Here is an 18764-nt window from a genome sequence, read left to right as displayed (position 1 = left end):
AATTCCCTAAAAGAGGTGGCTGTAAGAACTAGAGAGCCCTGAATGGCTTGGGTCTAACCAAGATACCTGAGAATGCACACACCAGAAAGATCTGGAGAAGGAGCCAAGGAGAAAGGAGAGTAAGGCTGGGACGTGATGCAGGTAAACAAAATTATGGATGGTATGGAGGAAGTGGAGAGGGGGACATTTTTCTCCCTCTCTCATAAAACCAGAACCCAGTGGGATCATCCCATGAAGCTGAACGGTGGAAACTTCAGGACAGATCAAAGGACTTTTTCCTACAGCACATAGGTGAGCTATGGAATTTGCTGTCACAAGATGTAGAAATGGCTACCAATTTGGATGGCTTTAAAAGGGGATTGGACAAATTCCTGGAGGAGAAAGCTATTGATGGCTACTAGTCCTGATGGCTGCATGCTACTTCCAGGATCAGACGCAGCATGCCTATGTATGTTCACCAGCTGCTGGGGAACATGGGCGGGAGGGTGCTGCTGCACTCCTGTCCTGCTTGTGGGTTTCCCCTGGGCAGCCGGTTGGCCACCGTGTGAACAGAATGCCGGACTAGATGGACCCCTGGTCTGATCCAGCAGGACTCTTCTGTTCTTAAGAAACCACGTGCACCCTATGTTCCATCCAAACGTCTAGGACTGACTGAGAATGCCACCCTACGTTTTCCATTTGTCCACCATTAGCACTTCAAGCATATACTGAGAAGACTTCTTGGGTGCTGGCCCTCATCTATGGGGCACCTCTCTCCTGAAGACTCACCAAAGCCTGAGAGTGAGCATCTTCCAAATGGGAAAATGCTTTTGTGGCAAGGCACAGGGTAGTTAGAAAGGCTGTGTTCATACCGTTAGCCTCCATGGATTTAATATGCCTTTCTGCATCCCAAATCTATGAGATGCAGCAGGCTACAAAAATCAACAAGAGAGGAAGGAAAAGAAAGGAAAAAGGAAAGGTTCCTCCTGTGCAAGCACCGAGTCATTGCTGACTCCTAGAGGGACGCCGCTTGCGCTGGCGTTTTCGTGGCAGACTGTAGCGGGGTGGTTTGCCAGTGCAGGCAGCACCAAATAGGAAATATCAAAAAAGAGAGAGAGAGAAGAAGGAAGCCTTAAAAATGGTGGTGAAAACATAGAGAATTTTTTAAAAATAGTCAATTGCCCAATGTGTTTTGATGGAAACCTTCCTCGGGAAACATGGATTCCATTTTTGAGTTACTGAGCAGTGCTGCCTTATGAGATTAACTCAACAGTTTTAATTTTTGTGCCCCTGAGCAAGGTTTACATCAAAGCATGTTAGTTAATTGACTATTCATTATATTTCCTCGCGTTTTTCATGGATTGACTCATCTCTTTTCCCTCCCCAAAGAGGTTAGTGAAGACTGCCCTTTCAGCTTGGAATAGCTATACCCACACACCGGCAACGTTGTTTATTTATTTGACTCTTGATGACATTGTCTCTGCTACTGTTTGGTTGAGTTTATGGTTTAGATCCAGAATTGTTCTTCCACAAATGGATGGGATCCTTCCGCTCGCAGAAGGGTGGCCAATCCAGTGGAAGCGCCTGCCGGCAGAAGGGGGACATATTTTTGCCAATTCCCCCTGCAGCCCTCTGTGCCGCCTCCCACGCTGTTCCGGAGGGTTCCCCAAACGTCTGGAGCGGATTTGGGGGGCACATGGGAAAGATCAGCAAAAATTACCTGCCTTTCTGCCTGTTCCAACCATCCCACGACCTGAGATTTCCAACATGGGGCCATGAGCACCAATGTGCCCGCAGACTCCTCTCTCGGTGCCTGCCAAGCTCCCTGCCCCTCACGATTTTTATTATATTCCTTAAGATTTTTTAAAATGAGAAATCCTGCTTGTTTTTTAAACTGGCTGGCATGCCGCAAAGCGAAGGGCCGCCCTCCAGCACCATCTTTATTCAGGATCAAAAAGAGTGGTTTTGTAGCGGTCTTGCACTCAGGCTCTTGAGGAAGTTACTTTTCTTTTAGTCTCATCAGCTTGCCTTCTGGGAAAAGAGTATTTTGTGACCAGCCATGCCCACCATGGCAGCCAGTTCATGAGTGGGCAAGGTGTCCCTGTGGCAGCCATTTTGTGAGCATGCCCACGAGACTCTCCCCAAGTTCCAAATGTGCCCACCCTGCAAAAAAAGACTGGGAACTACAGCTGCGAGCAGAGTGCTACTCATGGGATCTCTGTCTCCAAGCCATTATGGGACTTTTAACATTGGATTTGAATTATGTTCTTGTACTCCACTTTGGGGACCATCTGCTGAAAAATGGCATGTAAGTTCGTTCGTTCATCCATCCATCCATCCATCCATCTATCTATCTATCAGGGATGGCCAACTTCTAGGGCTCTGGAGACCCCAGAAGCCACTGGGGCTGCACCTGTTCCTGCTGCCACTACTACCACAAAGCCATCCCAGAGTGCAATTTTGCTTTAAAACAAGGTACATGCTCCTCATCCCCCCTTGTTTTCATGACAAATTGCTGGGGGGGGGGGGACTGGCTGCCACAGCACCAGATTTCAGCAGCAGGGATGCTGTTAGAGGCCGCAAAGAAGGCCTGGAGGCGACATCCAGCCCCCCAAATTTGCATTTGGATTCCAACTGCAGTGCCGGCTTCCTATCGGGACATCCCTTTTCATGGGAAATGGCTCCTTCCTTTGGCCTTGTTAATGATTAACTGAAATCCACAATGGGACTCCTTATCGCTGAATAAACAGGCTGGAGAACTTCTCCCCCCACTTTATCTTCAAAATCCAAGGATCCCACACCCACCGATAGCAACGTGTTCTGAGCCGAGCTCCTGCCACCATCACCTCACCTTGTTGTACAGCTTCCACCAGCCCCAGAACCGCATCTGCAAGAACTTGCGGACATTTCTCTGGATAAGCATTAAGCCCAGCCTGTGATGGAAAGAAAAACAGGGAGCTGGGCCAGAAGCAAACAGCAGATGTGTTCCTAGGAAGGGCAGAAGAGAGCTGAAACACGGAACAATGCTGTTACTTCACACTAACGGAGAGTCCGTGGGATGGAAACCAAAGAAGCATGCCAAGCTCAACTTTACACCATCAGATGACCACTGGGCTATGTACCCCAGAGTTGCACAGCCTGAGGGCTAAATCCAGCACTCTGTGGCTCCCCAGATGGCCACACCCCTTGCCCTGGCTCCATCCCCTTTCCCCTAATCACCAGGTGGTTTCCACGTGTTTGTGCAGAATTTCCCCCATTCTAAAAGGATGAATGCCTCTCTGAAGGCTTAGCTACTGGCAGGAAGAGCTTCAAGCTACAATATGCCAGTACTTTTGGTATTGTCACGTTCCTTCGTCCTCCCCCTTTGCAATCAACACACTCCAGGAAACAAGGCTTCAGGCCACATTACTTTATTAGTCAATGACTAGCTCCTTTACCCCCTTCATGGATCACTGCCTTGTTGTGGCGAAGGGGCTTGCGTAACTCAGTGAAGCCATAAGCTATGCCGTGCAGGGCCACCCAAGACGGACAGGTCATGGCGGAGAGTTCTGACAAAATGTGGTCCACTGGAGAAGGAAATGGCAACCCACTCCAGTATTCCTGCCAAGAAAACCCCATGGAACGTATCACAAGGCTAAAAGATATGACGCCGGAAGATGAGCCCCTCAGGTCGGAAGGTGTCCAATACACTACTGGGGAAGAGCAGAGGGTATTTCCAAGTAGCGCCAGAAAGAGTGAAGCGGCTGGGCCAAAGCCAAAAGGACACTCAGCTGTGGATGTGTCCGGTGGTGAAAAGAAAGTCCGATGCTGTAAAGAACAATATTGTTTAGGCACCTGGAATGTCAGATCAATGAATCAAGGTAAGTTGGAGGTGGTCAAACATGAGATGGCAAGATTGAACATCGACATCTTGGGAATCAGTGAACTAAAATGGACAGGCATGGGCGAATTTAATTCAGGTGACCATCATATCTACTATTGTGGGCAAGAATCCCTTAGAAGAAATGGAGTAGCACTCATAGTCAGTAAAAGGGTGGGAAAAGCAGTACTGGGGTACAATCTTAAAAACGATAGAATGATCTCAGTACGAATCCAAGGCAAACCATTCAACATCACAGTCATTCAAGTCTATGCCCCAACCACTGATGCCGAAGAAGCTGAGGTTGATCGGTTCTATGAAGACCTACAACACCTTCTAGAACTAACACCAAAAAAAGATGTCCTCTTCATCATAGGGGATTGGAATACTAAAGTAGGAAGTCAAGAAATCACCGGGATAACAGGCAAGCATGGCCTTGGTGTACAAAATGAAGCAGGACAAAGGCTAATCGAGTTTTGCCAAGAGAACACGCTGATCATAGCAAACACTCTTTTCCAACAGCACAAGAGACGACTCTACACATGGACATCACCAGATGGTCAATATCGAAATCAGATAGATTATGTCCTTTGCAGCCAAAGATGGAGAAGCTCTATACAGTCAGTAAAAACAAGACCTGGAGCTGACTGTAGCTCAGATCATGAGCTTCTTGTTGCAAAATTTCGGCTGAAATTGAAGAACGTAGGGAAAACCACTAAACCATTCAGGTATGACCTAAATCATATCCCTTATGAATATACAGTGGAGGTGAGGAATAGATTTCAGGGATTAGACCTGATAGACAGAGTGCCTGAGGAACTATGGATGGAGGTCCATAACATTGTTCAGGAGGCAGCAACTCAATCCATCCCAAAGAAAAAGAAATGCAAGAAAGCCAAGTGGCTGTCTGATGAGGCTTTACAAGTAGCTGAGGAAAGAAGGGAAGCGAAAAGCAAGGGAGAAAGGGGAAGATATATCCAACTGAATGCAGAGTTCCAGAGAATAGCAAGGAGAGACAAGAAGGCCTTCTTAAATGAACAATGCAAAGAAATCGAGGAAAACAACAGAATGGGAAAGACTAGAGATCTCTTCAAGAAAATCGGAGATCTCAAGGGAACGTTTTGTGCAAAGACTGGCATGATAAAGGACAAAGAAGGCAGGGACCTAACAGAAGCAGATGAGATTAAGAAGAGGTGGAAAGAATACACAGAAGAACTATACAGGAAAGATCTGAATGTCCCTGATAGCCATGATAGTGCGGTCACTGAACTTGAGCCGGACATCCTAGAAAGTGAAGTCAAGTGGGCCTTAGGAAGCATTACTAACAACAAAGCTAGTGGAGATGACAGTATTCCAGCTGAGCTATTTAAAATCCTAAAAGTTTATGCTGTTAAAGTGCTGCATTCAATATGCCAACAAATTTGGAACACTCAACAATGGCCGCAAGACTGGAAAAGGTCAGTTTACATTCCAATTCCAAAGAAGGGCAACGCCAAAGAGTGTTCAAACTACCGCACAATTGCGCTCATTTCACATGCCAGCAAGGTTATGCTCAAAATCCTACAAGCTAGGCTTCAGCAGTATGCGAACCGAGAACTACCGGAAGTACAAGCTGGGTTTCGAAGAGGCAGAGGAACTAGAGATCAAATCGCCAGCATTCGCTGGATCATGGAGAAAGCAAGAGAATTCCAGAAAAACGTCTATTTCTGCTTCATTGACTACGCTAAAGCCTTTGATTGTGTAGATCACAACAAACTGTGGCAAATTGGGTCAAGGGTCAAGAAGCAACAGTAAGAACCAGACATGGAACAACCGATTGGTTCAAAATTGGGAAATATGACAAGGCTGCATATTGTCACCCTGCTTATTTAACTTATATGCAGAGTACATCATGAGAAATGCCGGGTTGGATGAATCAGAGGTCGGAATTAAGATTGCTGGGAGAATTATCAACAACCTCCAATATGCAGACAATACCACCCTAATGGCAGAAAGTGAAGAGGATCTCAAGAGCCTCTTGTTGAGGGTGAAAGAGGAGAGTGCAAAAGCTGGTTTGAAACTCAACATTAAAAAAACTAAGATCATGGCATCTGGCCCCATTACTTCCTGGCATATGGAAGGGGAAGAAATGGAAGCAGTGACAGATTTTACTTTCTTGGGCTCCAAGATCACCGCAGACGGTGACTGTAGCCATGAAATTAAAAGACGCTTGCTCCTTGGGAGGAAAGCTATGGCCAACCTAGACAGCATAGTAAGAAGCAGAGACATCACCTTGCTGACAAAGGTCCGTCTAATCAAAGCTATGGTTTTCCCAGTAGTAACGTATGGCTGTGAGAGCTGGACTATAAGGAAGGCTGAGCGCCGAAGAATTGATCCTTTCGAACTGTGGTGCTGGAGAAGACTCTTACGAGTCCCCTGGACTGCAAGCAGGTCCAATCAGTCCATACTAAAGGAAATCAACCCTGGTTGCTCATTGGAAGGACAGATACTGAAGCTGAAGCTCAAATATTTTGGCCACCTAATGCGAAGAGAAAACTCTCTGGAAAAGACCCTGATGCTGGGAAAGACTGAAGGCAAAAGGAGAAGGGGACGGCAGAGGATGAGATGGCTAGATAGCATCACCGATGCAATGAATATGAACTTGAGCACACTCCGGGAGACAGTGCAGGACAGGATGGCCTGGCGTGCTATGGTCCATGGGGTCACGAAGAGTCGGACACGACTGAACGACTGAACAACAACAAGCTCCTTTACAAATGCAGATTCTAGGGAGCTCTCAGACTGCATCCAGCCAGCTAATCCACACATCTATGAATATCAATAGAGGAGACAAAGTGGACATTAGAGAAGTTGCCAGCAGTCTGGGCATGAACTTCTTGGCCAGACTAGCTTTGCAGGGATGCCGCTCCCTCCGGGTGGCTCCCTCCTACGTTGGCTTCCATGAGTGGCCAGCCAGCCCTGCAGAGATCTGAGCCCTGCCCCTAACTTTTCCCACCTCGTTCTGTGACGGGCCCTAGCATCCCTGAAGTCAAGCCCTTTGCCCTCCTCCTCCTCTGAAACTTGAGTTCTCATGGTGGAGGAACAGGGGAGCCGTTCAGGCTGGGCCATCTGTGTGTCAAGGTCTTGGGAAGAAAGTCTTGCCGTATCTGGCCTCACTAGGGAAGTTGCCTCTCCTCTGTTCTTGCTGTTTCCATTCTGATCCCGAATCTGAGCTGCCAGACATCTCCATAAGCTCAGATTCATTCCTGACAGGTAATTTTGTCCTGCCCCTTTTGCCTTCGGCCCCGCCCACCTCTTAAATCCAGCCCCTGAGAGTTCTGAAATGGAACTTGGACCTTGGGCTGAAAGAGGTTTGACGGACAGCCCTGATCTCTGCCAATAATCCCTTTCTCTGACTGGCTCTTGGCCAGTCCTGTTACTTTGCTTCTTTTTAACAGGAGATGCTGGGGACTGAAGAACCTGGTGGCTTTTTGCCTCAAGGCATGACATCATCCAACATCCAAACATACGTTGTCTTATCCCTGCCTAGACTGCTTCTCCATCTGTTCCAGTATTGTCTATTGTGATTGGCAGCGGCCCTGGCGTCTCCAGTGCCAGTCAGACTGGACAATACCGGACTAGACGGGGCAACAATCCAATTCTGTATCAGGCGGTTTCCAATGTTTACAAAATTGTCCCCCTGCTGCTGATGCAGGAGGGGTGAAGTAAGATTTGGACTGTGAGGTTTCCTGCCTTGCAGCTTCCTTTCTTAGCCATCACACTGGGCTCCGCCAGCCCCACAAGTTTCTTCCTTTTTTAAAGAATCATAGAGTTGGAAGGGGGCCATTTAGGACAGCCCCCTGCTCAGTGCAGGAATCCAGTTTAAAGCATCCCTGACAGATGGCTGTCCAGTCTCTGCTTGAATACCTCCAGCAACGGAGAGTCCGCCACCACCCTAGGCAGTTGGTTCTGTTGTCTGACTGTTAGGAAGCTTTTCCTGATGTTCAGCTGAACCTCTAAGCTAAGCCCGTCATTTCATGTCCTACAGAGAACAGACTGCTGCCCTGTTCTGTCTGACAATCCTTTAGGTACTTGAAAAGTGGTATCATATCCCACCTCGGCCTTCTCCTCTCAAGGCTGAACATACCCAGTTCCTTCAATCTTTCCTTGTAGGACTTAGTTTCTAGTCCCCTGATCACCATCATTGCCCTTCTCTGAACTCGTCCCAATTTATCTGAATCCTTCTTAAACTGTGGTGTGCAGAACTGGGCATAGTATTCGAGGTGAGGTCTGACTGGCGCAGAGCAGAGTGGAACTATCACTTCCTGTAATCGAAGGAGCGTGGGCTGTGGGGGAATCAATACCTTCTCTCCAGCATCTTTTTAAACTCGATCCTCATCAGGAAGCCACGGCTACGGCACTGCAGCATGGTCATGATCTTGGCCAAACGTTCATCTCGCATGTCCTCCAGCTTGGCTAAGATTCCAGCACGGAAAAACACCTTAGAAAACAAGGATCCAAGTGTCTGTCAGTCCACAGGCAGGGTTAATGTTCTCACAGCCAGTCTCTAAACTCTGCCATGCATGCAGTTCTCCAAGTTCAAGGGGACCCTCTTGTAGGCAAATTGTGGCAGAAAGATCTATTGGTGGCCACTAGTCATGACAACTAGGATCTGCAACAAAATGTTGCAGTGTGCTCCTGTTCAGGGTTCCAGTCAGCCAGCCATGTCGTCTTCCACAATAGTCCATTCCCTGTCCCTCCCAGTTTTTTTTTATTTTTCCCCTTCCATCAGTCATTCATCACTCTCCTGCTACTGAGCACGTTCAGTCCTCGCTGGACTGTTTTGAGGGTTGAAATGTTGTGCATATTTCTCATAATATATGCAGTATGCACCTAATATATACAATACACATTTTCCCACTCTAATATACACCTTTTTGGCCAGCAATTGTTCCTGAATATAACACATTTTTGTACGTTACTTTAATTAACACACACATTTTTGTGTGCATATTTTGACTGGAGAACTGCATCACAAAATTCTGTTTCAGTCCATGTATTGGTTGTGTAAATTACCAGGTTCACATTAAAATGCGAATGGCATAAATTCCTCCCTCATCAACTCTCTTCTGTCAAATCTGAGGTGCTGGCTGTATATTACTACAGGGCAACCCATACTTAGAGATGTACAGCAATTTCGCTTATGTTTGCAAATCATCCAGAAGTGTCATCTTCGCAATCCCAAGTATAAGCGTAGAACATTGGCAAATTCTTGAAAATCGCGATTGCTTTTGAGAAACGCATGTTTTTTGTATGCACATTTGTATGCTTTAGTCAAGGGCGGAAAAGTGCACACTTTTGAAAAATATGCAGAGAAATGCACATTTTCCCCATTTGAAACAGGTACTTTCCCTGTTCAAATGAGCTGAAAACCAGAGCAAAAACAAAAACGGGAGCGAGGCAAAATGAGCTTGAAACTGCATTTTGGAGCATTTTGGTGAGCTTGACAATTGCTGGTTCTTCCTACCCACCCTGATAACCCTGCTCCCAGAAATCTGATCGGAAACCCATTACAGTACCTTAGTATGTCCAATTTTGTACTCATTCTCTCCCAAGTCAAGAGATGCAAGCAACAGTTCTGAGGCCTTCTTATTATCCACAAATCCCTGAGGCATGACATTTGGGTTCAGCACTTGGTACCTGACATGAAGGAGACACAAACAAACATTGAGAAGCGTTTAACAGCCAATGACCACTAGGATGGCAGGCTGCAGAACAGCTAAGCAGAGAGGGGAAAATTTCACCCCTGTTTCAGCTTTACCTAGCAAAGCCCTTTTCTCCACGCTGAGGAGAAACATCTGTACATTAACTATCAGCTATGATAAACTGCTTTGGGATTATGATTTTTAAATGAAAAGCAGTATAGATGTTTTTTGAAATAAATAAATACATCCTAGCTAGCTAAGTGCTCAGATATCCTTTAGATGGATACGTAACCTCTTTCATGTTCCCCAGCCTTGACCTGTCCTCTGGCTCGAAGAAGACTCAGAGGCAGAGGAGACTCCCTCCATTAATCCAGTCCCCACTAGGCCAGGGCCTCCCAGACCAGAGGACGTGCCTCTACCTGACTCCTCTGGTGCAGAAGACACTCCCCCATTACTGCCTTCATCACCCCTACCGCGTAGGAGCCAGCGGCTACAAATCAGGCAGTAGCCCTTTCAGAAACAAACTCCTTCTCTGAAGGGGTGGAGTTGACTGCAGAGCTTGAGCTGCTGGCCTTTATAAGGCTTCAGAAAGCCTTTGACTGTTGCTGAGTCAACAGTTCTCCTTGCTTGAATCTCAGCTAACTGGGAGCTAGCCAAGGTCCTGGAAAACCCTGCCCGGTCTAACTTGCCTGGCTATTCAGCACCCTTAAACCCGACTGGCCTTGCCTCACCTCGCCTTGACCGGACTTAACTTGACTGGACTTGACCCAACCTGACTTACCCGGTCCCTGCCTGTGCGTACCTTGCTGGTTTTAGTCCCACTGGGTGCTTTAAACCGAGCTGGACAAGACGACCTCTCCACAACCCCACAGGACACACATTTATTTATTTATATCAGTGATATGGAACTTCAGGCCCAGGGGCCGAATCCAGCCTCACTCCCTTCCCCTATTCCACCTAGGAAACCACCAAACAATCAGTGATCAGGAGAAAGGGGCCCTCTGGGGAATCCCAGAGGGCTGGATCTGGACCTCTAGAGAGCTGAATTTGACCCCCAGACACCTCTGCTTTAAGGAATGGATGAAATGTTAAAACAAGCAAACATTCACCTTTGTTTGAACTCAGGATACTGTAGTCTGTTGGGGAAACCTTTCCTGCAAATACGGATGCCTTCTAGTACACCGTTACAGGCCAGCTGGTGAAGGATCAAGTGGGCATCAACCACTCCTACATAGCCAGAGAACAAAAGTCAGCATTGCCACACCGCGACTGCAACAGCAAAAACAGGCGGGGGGGGGGGGAAACACCCAACAACCACAGGACTATTGCCTGATCTTGGTCGGCTCACAGAGATCGACCCGACCAGGGCTGTATTAACCCGGATGCTACCTTGTAACCAAGCATGGAACCCAGAAGGAGAGAGGCTGACCGTAGGTCTAGAAACCTCTCCAAGTCTCTCGGGCCTGTGCTGCAATAACAGCTTCCTATAGCTCCCTATCTGGGCAGCCCCTAGTTCCAGTTCTTGTGAACTTTTGTCTTGGCTCCAGTTTCTTTTCCTGTTATTGACTGGTTTCCTTCTGTCTTAGTGCCTTCCAGCGTCAATACACCCATTCTATGGATCCTGCTCACATACCGATGGGAGCTTCTTTGGATCCCAGGTACAAGGAACGGACCTCAGACACCATGTCCGCTTCTCAGTCCCACTCTGTCTTTGTGCAACTCTTCTCACTGAGTAGTCACACAGACTGCCCTGCCCCCTTGATCTAGAACCTGGCCACCAGCCTATCTTTGACCATGCCTGGCACTTTTCGTCCTTGCCTACCTGCTCTGGAACCTGTCTTTCCCCCTGCCTGCCCAGCTTGACATCTGCCTATCATCTGCCTCTCACTCTTTTGATCTTTCTCTGCTTGCACCAAAACTGCCGCCTCAGCTGTGCCCTGTCTCAGAGCGTGGCCAAGACCTGATACGAACACAGCTCCTTGCTATCATAGAATTAGGCGGAGCTCCCCCAGTCGCTACTGCCAGGGCAGGACTTTGGGGCACTCAACAGAACGGGCAGGGGAGATCCCAAGTGCAATTTTGAAGTAAGTGAAGTAATACACATGACCATCTGAAGTGGGGGGTGGGCTGGGTCCAGAGTGTAAAATTAGCTAACTGTACTGCCGGTTCCCCCAACAGGAAGACTCTCTCCATCCTTTCGACCACATGGGGCTTCTTTCAGATTCCCTGGAAGTCAAGCGCATGATGGCCATTTTCTGTCCCTATGTGATGGCTGCGTTCCCAGAGGCCAGGCAATTCATAGTACTGGAAGCCAAACCAGCACGTGAAAGGGCAGCCAGATTCACCGTCATGCTAAGTATTCTACAGAGCAGGAATTCATCTCTACTGGAACCCATGTGATGGTTTTACAACATCTTCTAACATGAAAAGTGTGTCTTTCTACTCCCCCATACGTTTGGTCTACGAACCTGTTAGTGCTCAGTTCCAGTTCATTCACTTGTGTGTTCTCCTCCAGATGCCCCTAACGCCGAACCCTCCACAAACACTCACTGCTCACACAGCCCTACAGCTAAGATTTCCTATATGAAGTGTTGACGTCACCTTGCATTTATTTATTTTGTTACTTTTCTATACTGCCTTTCCTCCAAGGAGCCCAAGACAGCGTACATGATCCTCCTCCTCTCCTTTTTATCCTCACAACATCTCTGTGAGGTAGGTTGGGCTGAGACTGGCTCAAAGTCACCTAGTGAGCTTCATGGCAGAGTGGAGACTGGAATCCGGGTCTCCCCTGTCCCCCACTCTAACCACTACACCACACTGTCACCTTTTAAGAGATGTAGAACAATTCTCACACTCTGCAGTCAAAAGCCAACCCACGTACCGGACTGCTTGAACTCATTGGGAACGATGCAGCGCACAAAATGCGGGGAGGTGCTGTGCAAGGTGGCCATCAGCTTGTTCAGCTGCTCCTGAAATGGGGACAGAGGGAGGAGGAGAAATGAATAGGACCAGGGAAGGGTGTTGAACAATATGCATGGCCTGACTTGTGAAATACATATACAGGCTGCTCTGCTTTCAGGAACAGCCTGTGGAGCGTGCTGAGTCAGCCTGAGTCAGTGCAGGAATTCCCCCACACAACAGGATGCTCCTTTTAGGGTAGAAACCATCACTGTCTCTTCAGAAACACAGGAAACAAGGCCCGCTTTGAACAAATACCATCCAGAGTTCAAACTCTGGGTTGTTCATTCCCCAACACCCCAGGGTTTGGGGTTCGGACATCATGGTATTTACTGCAGCGGGAGCAGGCATCCATGCAGGAACCAGCATGCGCACTTGCCCTCGCTCGTCTTCTCATCAACCCATGGTTAACAAACCGTGGGTTGTTGCAATGTCTGAACTGTGTCACTGTGTTCACATGCACTGGGTAGCAATAAGTAACTGGCTGTGGGATGATCTACACACAGATTTATTTCCCGCACAGAAGTCCTTTCCTTGGAAGGAAAGTGGCCTTTTGTTGTTTTGGAGATAAGAGTCCATGTGTTGTCACCTCTCTCATCATACTAGAACCTGGGGTCATCCCATGAAGCTGATTGGTGGGAGATTCAGGACAGAGAAAAGGAAGGGCTTCTCTCCACAGCACATAAACTGTGGAATTCACTTCCACAAAACGTAGGGATGGCCACCAATTTGGATGGCTTTAAAAGGGGGCTAGACAAATTCCTGGAGAAGGCTATCCATGGCTACTAGTCCTGATGCCTCTGTGCTACCTCCAGTATCAGAGGCAGTGGGCCTATGTACACCAGTTGCTGGGGAACATGGGTGGGAGAGTGCTGTTGCACTCGTGCCCTGCTTATAGGTTCCCGGTCGACTGCTGGCTGGCAACTATGTGAACAGAACGCTGGACTAGATGGACCCTTGGTTTGATCCAGCAGGGCTCTTCTTATGTCCTTATGCTGTGGTGTGCTGTGGCCGTGGTCAGAGCTGGAGGTTACCTTACCCTATAGAAGTTGGAGACGGTCATAAAGGAGGATCCTCTTTTCTGCTTCTTAGTTCCTGAAGCTGAAGACAGTAATGAAATGCAGGTGATTCAAAGGTTTGCATAAATCAGTTCTCTCTCTCTCTCTCACACACACACGCACGCACGGCTACTTTTTGTCACATCCCTGATTGTTTAGCAACTGTGGGTTGATAAAGGGTCAAACTACCTGTCGCTTTAAAGCTGGGATGAGGAACCCGAGACCCTTCAGATGTTGTTGGCCTACAAAACCCATCACCCTGACCACCAGTCATGCAGGCTGGGGGTGATGGGAGATGTAGTCCAGCAACATCAGGATGGAAACAGATTCCCCATCCCTGCTTTAAAGGTGTAGCTAGCAGCTTTGGGTTGTCTTCTTTTTTTACTCAAAAGTAAGTGTAGGAGACCCGGTCCAGCTCCAGACCACAGTGTGGAGAGCAGGGAGCATGGACGTTAGAGGGCCTTTGCTTCCTGCTACAGTCTATACATTTCCAAAAAGCTGATCCATTTGTTGCGCTGGATCACTTTTTGGCCATGAAAAACTGCAGGCATGGGAGGCCCCCCACCTCCTATACTGAGTAAAAAGAGACATCGCTGCTGGCTACATCTTCAAAGTAACATGTAGTTCATCTCTAATACAACCATTTTAATAGTAGCAGAATTGATGTAAGTTGATTTTTCCAGTGGATTTGGGTCATGTGGCTTGCAGGGAAAAAACCAACACCCACTCATAGACATTTAAGTTGCCTTTTGAAACTGCTGAGCCTTGGACCACTAATAGCAATAACTGTTGGGCAGGCAGCAAGATTTCCACATTGACATTTATCTGGGCAAGTGGCGGTCACTCAGCAGCCCAAGCGAATGCTCTGCTTTCCCTTTAAGCCGGCACTGTATCAGGTTCCTCCTCATGCTTCTTTCTTCAACCCCATCACTCAAATAAAGCCAGCGTCAAGCATCACGGAGCACCCGCTGATTCCAGCAGTACCAAAAGACAGAACGAGCGGGGAACGCAGGCCTTTGAAGGGCACGCTCCGTTGCAGGAAAGGAAGCCTCATAGAACCCCAAGGCAGGGTTCAGTCTAACACACGCACGCGCACACACACACACACACACACAATGGCAGAGACCTTGTTTTATCTTGCCGCAATGGCATGTCTGTCTTTTTTCCCCACAGCGGTGCAGTGGTAAACTTTTGAAGTACAGGTGCTTATCATGACGGTCCCTGTAGCCACACCCAAGGAGGATCCAGAAAAATGCAGGCAGCTGTGTCCACCCATGTCAGCAAACCAGTTCTAGCCATTTTCATCTCCACCGGGAGCAGGTCTTTTGTAAAGTTAATGGCTCATAATTGTCCATTCAAGACCAAGCTGCCCCCAAATACTTTGCATTACAACAGGGAACAATATTTTGTTGCGGGGAAAATTCATTTTCCCACCAGCTACTTTGAGGATTGCAGGTAAGCTGAGAGGAAACAGGGAATTCCAAGGGGGGTGCAGATGACGTCAGCATCTGGGCTAATCAAAAAGCACCGGGGCTGCGTCCCTGTGAGCCCTGCCTCTGCTACACTACTGTTCATATCTGAAAAAGGACCATAGGGCATCATAGAATTTTAGAGTCAGAGGAGGACTTGAAGGTCATCTAGTCCAACCTACTCCAACCTGGCACCTAGATGTTTTGGACTACAATGTCCAGCACTCCTGACCAGAGGCCATGCTGGCTGGGGCTGATGGGCACTGAAGTCCAAAACAGCTGGAGGGCACCAGTTTGGGGAAGGCTGGTCTAGTCTAACTTTCTCCTCAGCATAGGACCTATGATGCAGGGTGCAACTGCAACTTCCCTGAGATATGGTGATCCAGCCTCTGCTAAAATACTTCCAATGAAGGAGAGCCCACTACCTCCCAAGGGTAGTTCCACTGTTCAGACATTTGTGCTAATCTTTATCCAAAAGTCTGCTCCCCTGCAATTCCCATCAATTAAATCTAGTCATTCCTAATATGAGCCTTCCTAATTGTTAGGATCATTTGTTCGAGGTCCTGTTCTGGATGTTCTCGCCTTTGGAAGAGAGGTGGATGGTGATAGGGTGCAGAGCCTTCTCTGTGGTGGCACCACATCTTCAGAATGTCAGGGTGGACACTGAGCCCATAGAATCCCAGAGTAGTTCTGATTCTGAGGAAGAGCAGTCGCTCCTGGGAGAGGAGCGCACTCCTCTTTCCCAGGGCCAACAGCTGACGGAGATTCCTCCCACCAGCATTCCTAGCTTAGATAGCAGTCCAGGGAGTGACAGAGCGTGGATAGCAGACTTGGTGGACGCGCGACGCTGACGCAGAGAGCGGCGCCAAATGGAGGGCGTAGTGCCCGGTTGGCGCGCAAACAACGGCTGCGCCCAGAGGATCCAAGGGAAAAGGGGAAGGACTCTCCCTAGTCCTTAAGTTCAGGGGTCTGCCAGTAATTCCCTTTCAAACAGGGACCAACTGTTCCAACTTAGGGCATAGGTACTGTGCTGCTCAGATCTAGTTGCAAACGGTATAGTTGTTAAGTTGTAAAAGAAGAATAAAGCTTTGAAAGGAATCCCTTTGTCTGTGTCTGGACTTAGCTACTGGATTAGACTGAGAGAGGCCTCCAAGGAGATCTTGACACAGAAATACCTTCTCAAGAACTCCTTTGCCAGGCACCTGCTTTGTTATCATTATAGGTGTCAGATAAAACTATCTTCTTTGCCAAGCAGAGTTTGATTGGCTTGCTCTCCAAAATTTTGCATTTCCCCCCTATTATTTTGGTGTATTTTCTTTGGTACTGCCAAGCATTCACTAGGTTTTTTCCCCTTTAATATTGTTTTAGTTGACAGTTTTGGCCAAACGGAGGACCAAGGTCAAAAGGAGGGATGAAAATATTTTAATCCATCTGTTGAATAAAACCCACTCAATTTACAGTCATGTGCTTGTGTTATGGAGTGTGAAAGAGAGGAATAGGAAGATCTTTTTTATGGTTCCTTTACTTCAGGACAAAACAGACCAAATTTCTCAAAGCAAAAGAACCAAGTAAGGGAAGGCACCAGGAAAAATGAACTACTTTTCAGGGTCATTATCCCGGCTTTATAAATAAGTCCACAAAAGTTACTAGTCTGAAATAAAAAAATCACCTAGCCTGATAAGAAGCCAGCAGCCTAGTTGTTGTTGTTGTTTTAATTAAGTTCTACCAAACTGGCAGCTGGAAGGGGGACAGTTCACTCTGTTCCCAGCTCCATCAGGCTGCTAAATTTAAGTGGTGGTCAAGGACAAAGGGATTTTCCTTTCTCTATGACTAGCATGAAAGCCAACCAGACTGAAGAGGGAGAAACAGAGCAATCCATCCCTCCTCCACCAGCCCACTCATTCGCCTGCATGGAATTCTTGGTCTCCATAGGCGACCAGGCGAGTTGTTAAATACAAGGTGGCATTATCCAATCTAACTGGGGAGACACCTCAGGAAGGCTGATATAGTGGATAGAATGCTGGAGCAGGGAGACCTGGGTTAAAACTTCCTCCTTGACCATGACGTTCACTGAACATCTTTGGGCAACTCACTCCCTCTCAACCCTGCCTACCTCACAGGGTTGTTGCAAGCAGCAAATGGGATAACCTCCATGTATTCCAACCTGCCGCTGTTTGGGGGAAAGATGATTTGCAAAGAGAGATTCACATACCTGCCGCCTCCTCTTCTTTAAAGAGCGTGCAGAGCAAGGGCATTCCAGACTTCTGAAACAAGCCCACCACTGTTTCGTTCAGGGGGTCTTTGTTTTTCTCCAGCCACCCGGTGATATTGTAGCCCACCTGGGGAGAGAGAGAGAGAGATGGTACACAGATGTTGCAGGCAACAGCATCTAGCGGCTATCTGCAGCGTGGGGTGGAAGGGGTAAAAATTGCCACAGGCAACTGGGAGCCAGGGACACATGTCCTTTGCGAAGTGAAGGCAGGAGGAATGGTGGTGGCCACTTGCACTAAGAGAGGAAATGCATTCCCCGCCCCCAAAAAAGAGGACCAAAAAGGACACCAATTCGCATAACATCTACATATGCAAATATCAGTGGAGGCTGGTGGATCTGATGATGGTGGGGCTGTGAATCCATTCTGGGTTTCGGTCAGAACCAGCCAGAACCCTAAAGGAGCTATCCACAGTGATGAACCTTATCCCCAAAATAGGTTCAGCACCTTGGATCGCTCCTTTAGAGTTCTGGCTGGTTCTGATGGAAACCCAGACTGGAAACACAGCGTCACCGAAATCAGAGCCACCAGCCTACACTGGCTAATGTATACGTATAGGTGCACACTTAGAAATAATCATTTAAACAGAAAGACAATACATCTCACCATAGTGGAGAAAACTGACTAGATGACCTGTGTGCCTCCTGTTCAGCCCATGGTACAGGTGTTGACTGTGGATGGGCAACTTCAAGGCCCTGATCTCTCCCCTCTTAGGGTTCTCCCTCTTTAACCTGAACTGTGCCAGCTCTCAGAAATACTGTAGAGGATTGTCCTCTCCCAGCATGAACCTACCTGTACACTACGTTCATCAGATAAAGGCCTCTTCCAGGTCCAAGGGAGAGGGCCTTCTCAGTGGTGGCCCCCAATTATGGAAAAACTCTCCCTGGCAAGGCCCGCCTGGCACCAACATTGTTATCATTTTGGCCAGGTTAAGACCTTCTTCTTCTCTCAGGCTTTTGGTAGCATATGATGAGTTTTTAATCAGGTCCTAGATTTTTCTTATTGTTGATGGTTTAAAGTTGTTTTAGAGGTGTGTATTTCTCTGTGTGTGTTGTCTGTTTATAAAAACCATTTACCTACAAACATATAATGTATTTTTAAGGTTTTAATCTTTGTAAACCACCCAGAGAGCTTCAGCTGTTGGGTGGTATAGAAACGTAATAAATGAATGAATGTAAGGTAGGACACTTGGCCACCCTAAGAAAGGAGAGTTCAGGAATAAGAGCACAATCTTTTTGAAAGTTTGGATAGAGAAATGTGTGGCTGAGACACAGTGGGAGCAGTTTTAATTGACTGAGTACTTGCACAGTACTGATCTAACAAAATAAAAGTACTGGGATGGGGGAATAAAAGGCAGCTGCTTTATGCTATAAGTCTGGGGGAGGGACACAGAGACTTTCTGCTAAAGCAGGAGTTGCAGAGCCACCATAAACATGTTTCCGCAAAAGTAAGGCTGCTTCAAAATGTTGGAAGAAGGAAACGTGTGG

At 47.6% G+C, this 18764-nt stretch overlaps 1 protein-coding gene across 1 annotated transcript in view; it reads right to left on the bottom strand.

The window, feature by feature from the left end:
* MYH16 (myosin heavy chain 16) overlaps positions 1-18764 on the bottom strand; it is a 72949-nt gene that overhangs the window by 34550 nt on the left and 19635 nt on the right. The window contains exons 14-20 of the mRNA XM_084818322.1: positions 17220-17346; positions 13520-13581; positions 12404-12491; positions 10632-10749; positions 9397-9517; positions 8182-8318; positions 2831-2912 (exon numbers count right to left, since the gene is read on the bottom strand). Coding sequence (XP_084674448.1) covers positions 2831-2912; positions 8182-8318; positions 9397-9517; positions 10632-10749; positions 12404-12491; positions 13520-13581; positions 17220-17346 — 735 coding nt within the window. The remainder of the gene's footprint in view (positions 1-2830; positions 2913-8181; positions 8319-9396; positions 9518-10631; positions 10750-12403; positions 12492-13519; positions 13582-17219; positions 17347-18764) is intronic.

Source organism: Heloderma suspectum, chromosome 12 (genome assembly GCF_057233095.1).
Source record: "Heloderma suspectum isolate Gila_16-S chromosome 12, 16-S_ref, whole genome shotgun sequence".
NCBI lineage: Eukaryota > Metazoa > Chordata > Lepidosauria > Squamata > Helodermatidae > Heloderma > Heloderma suspectum.
Note: the sequence above shows the minus strand (reverse complement) of the source record. Positions and strands in the feature narration are given on the sequence as shown.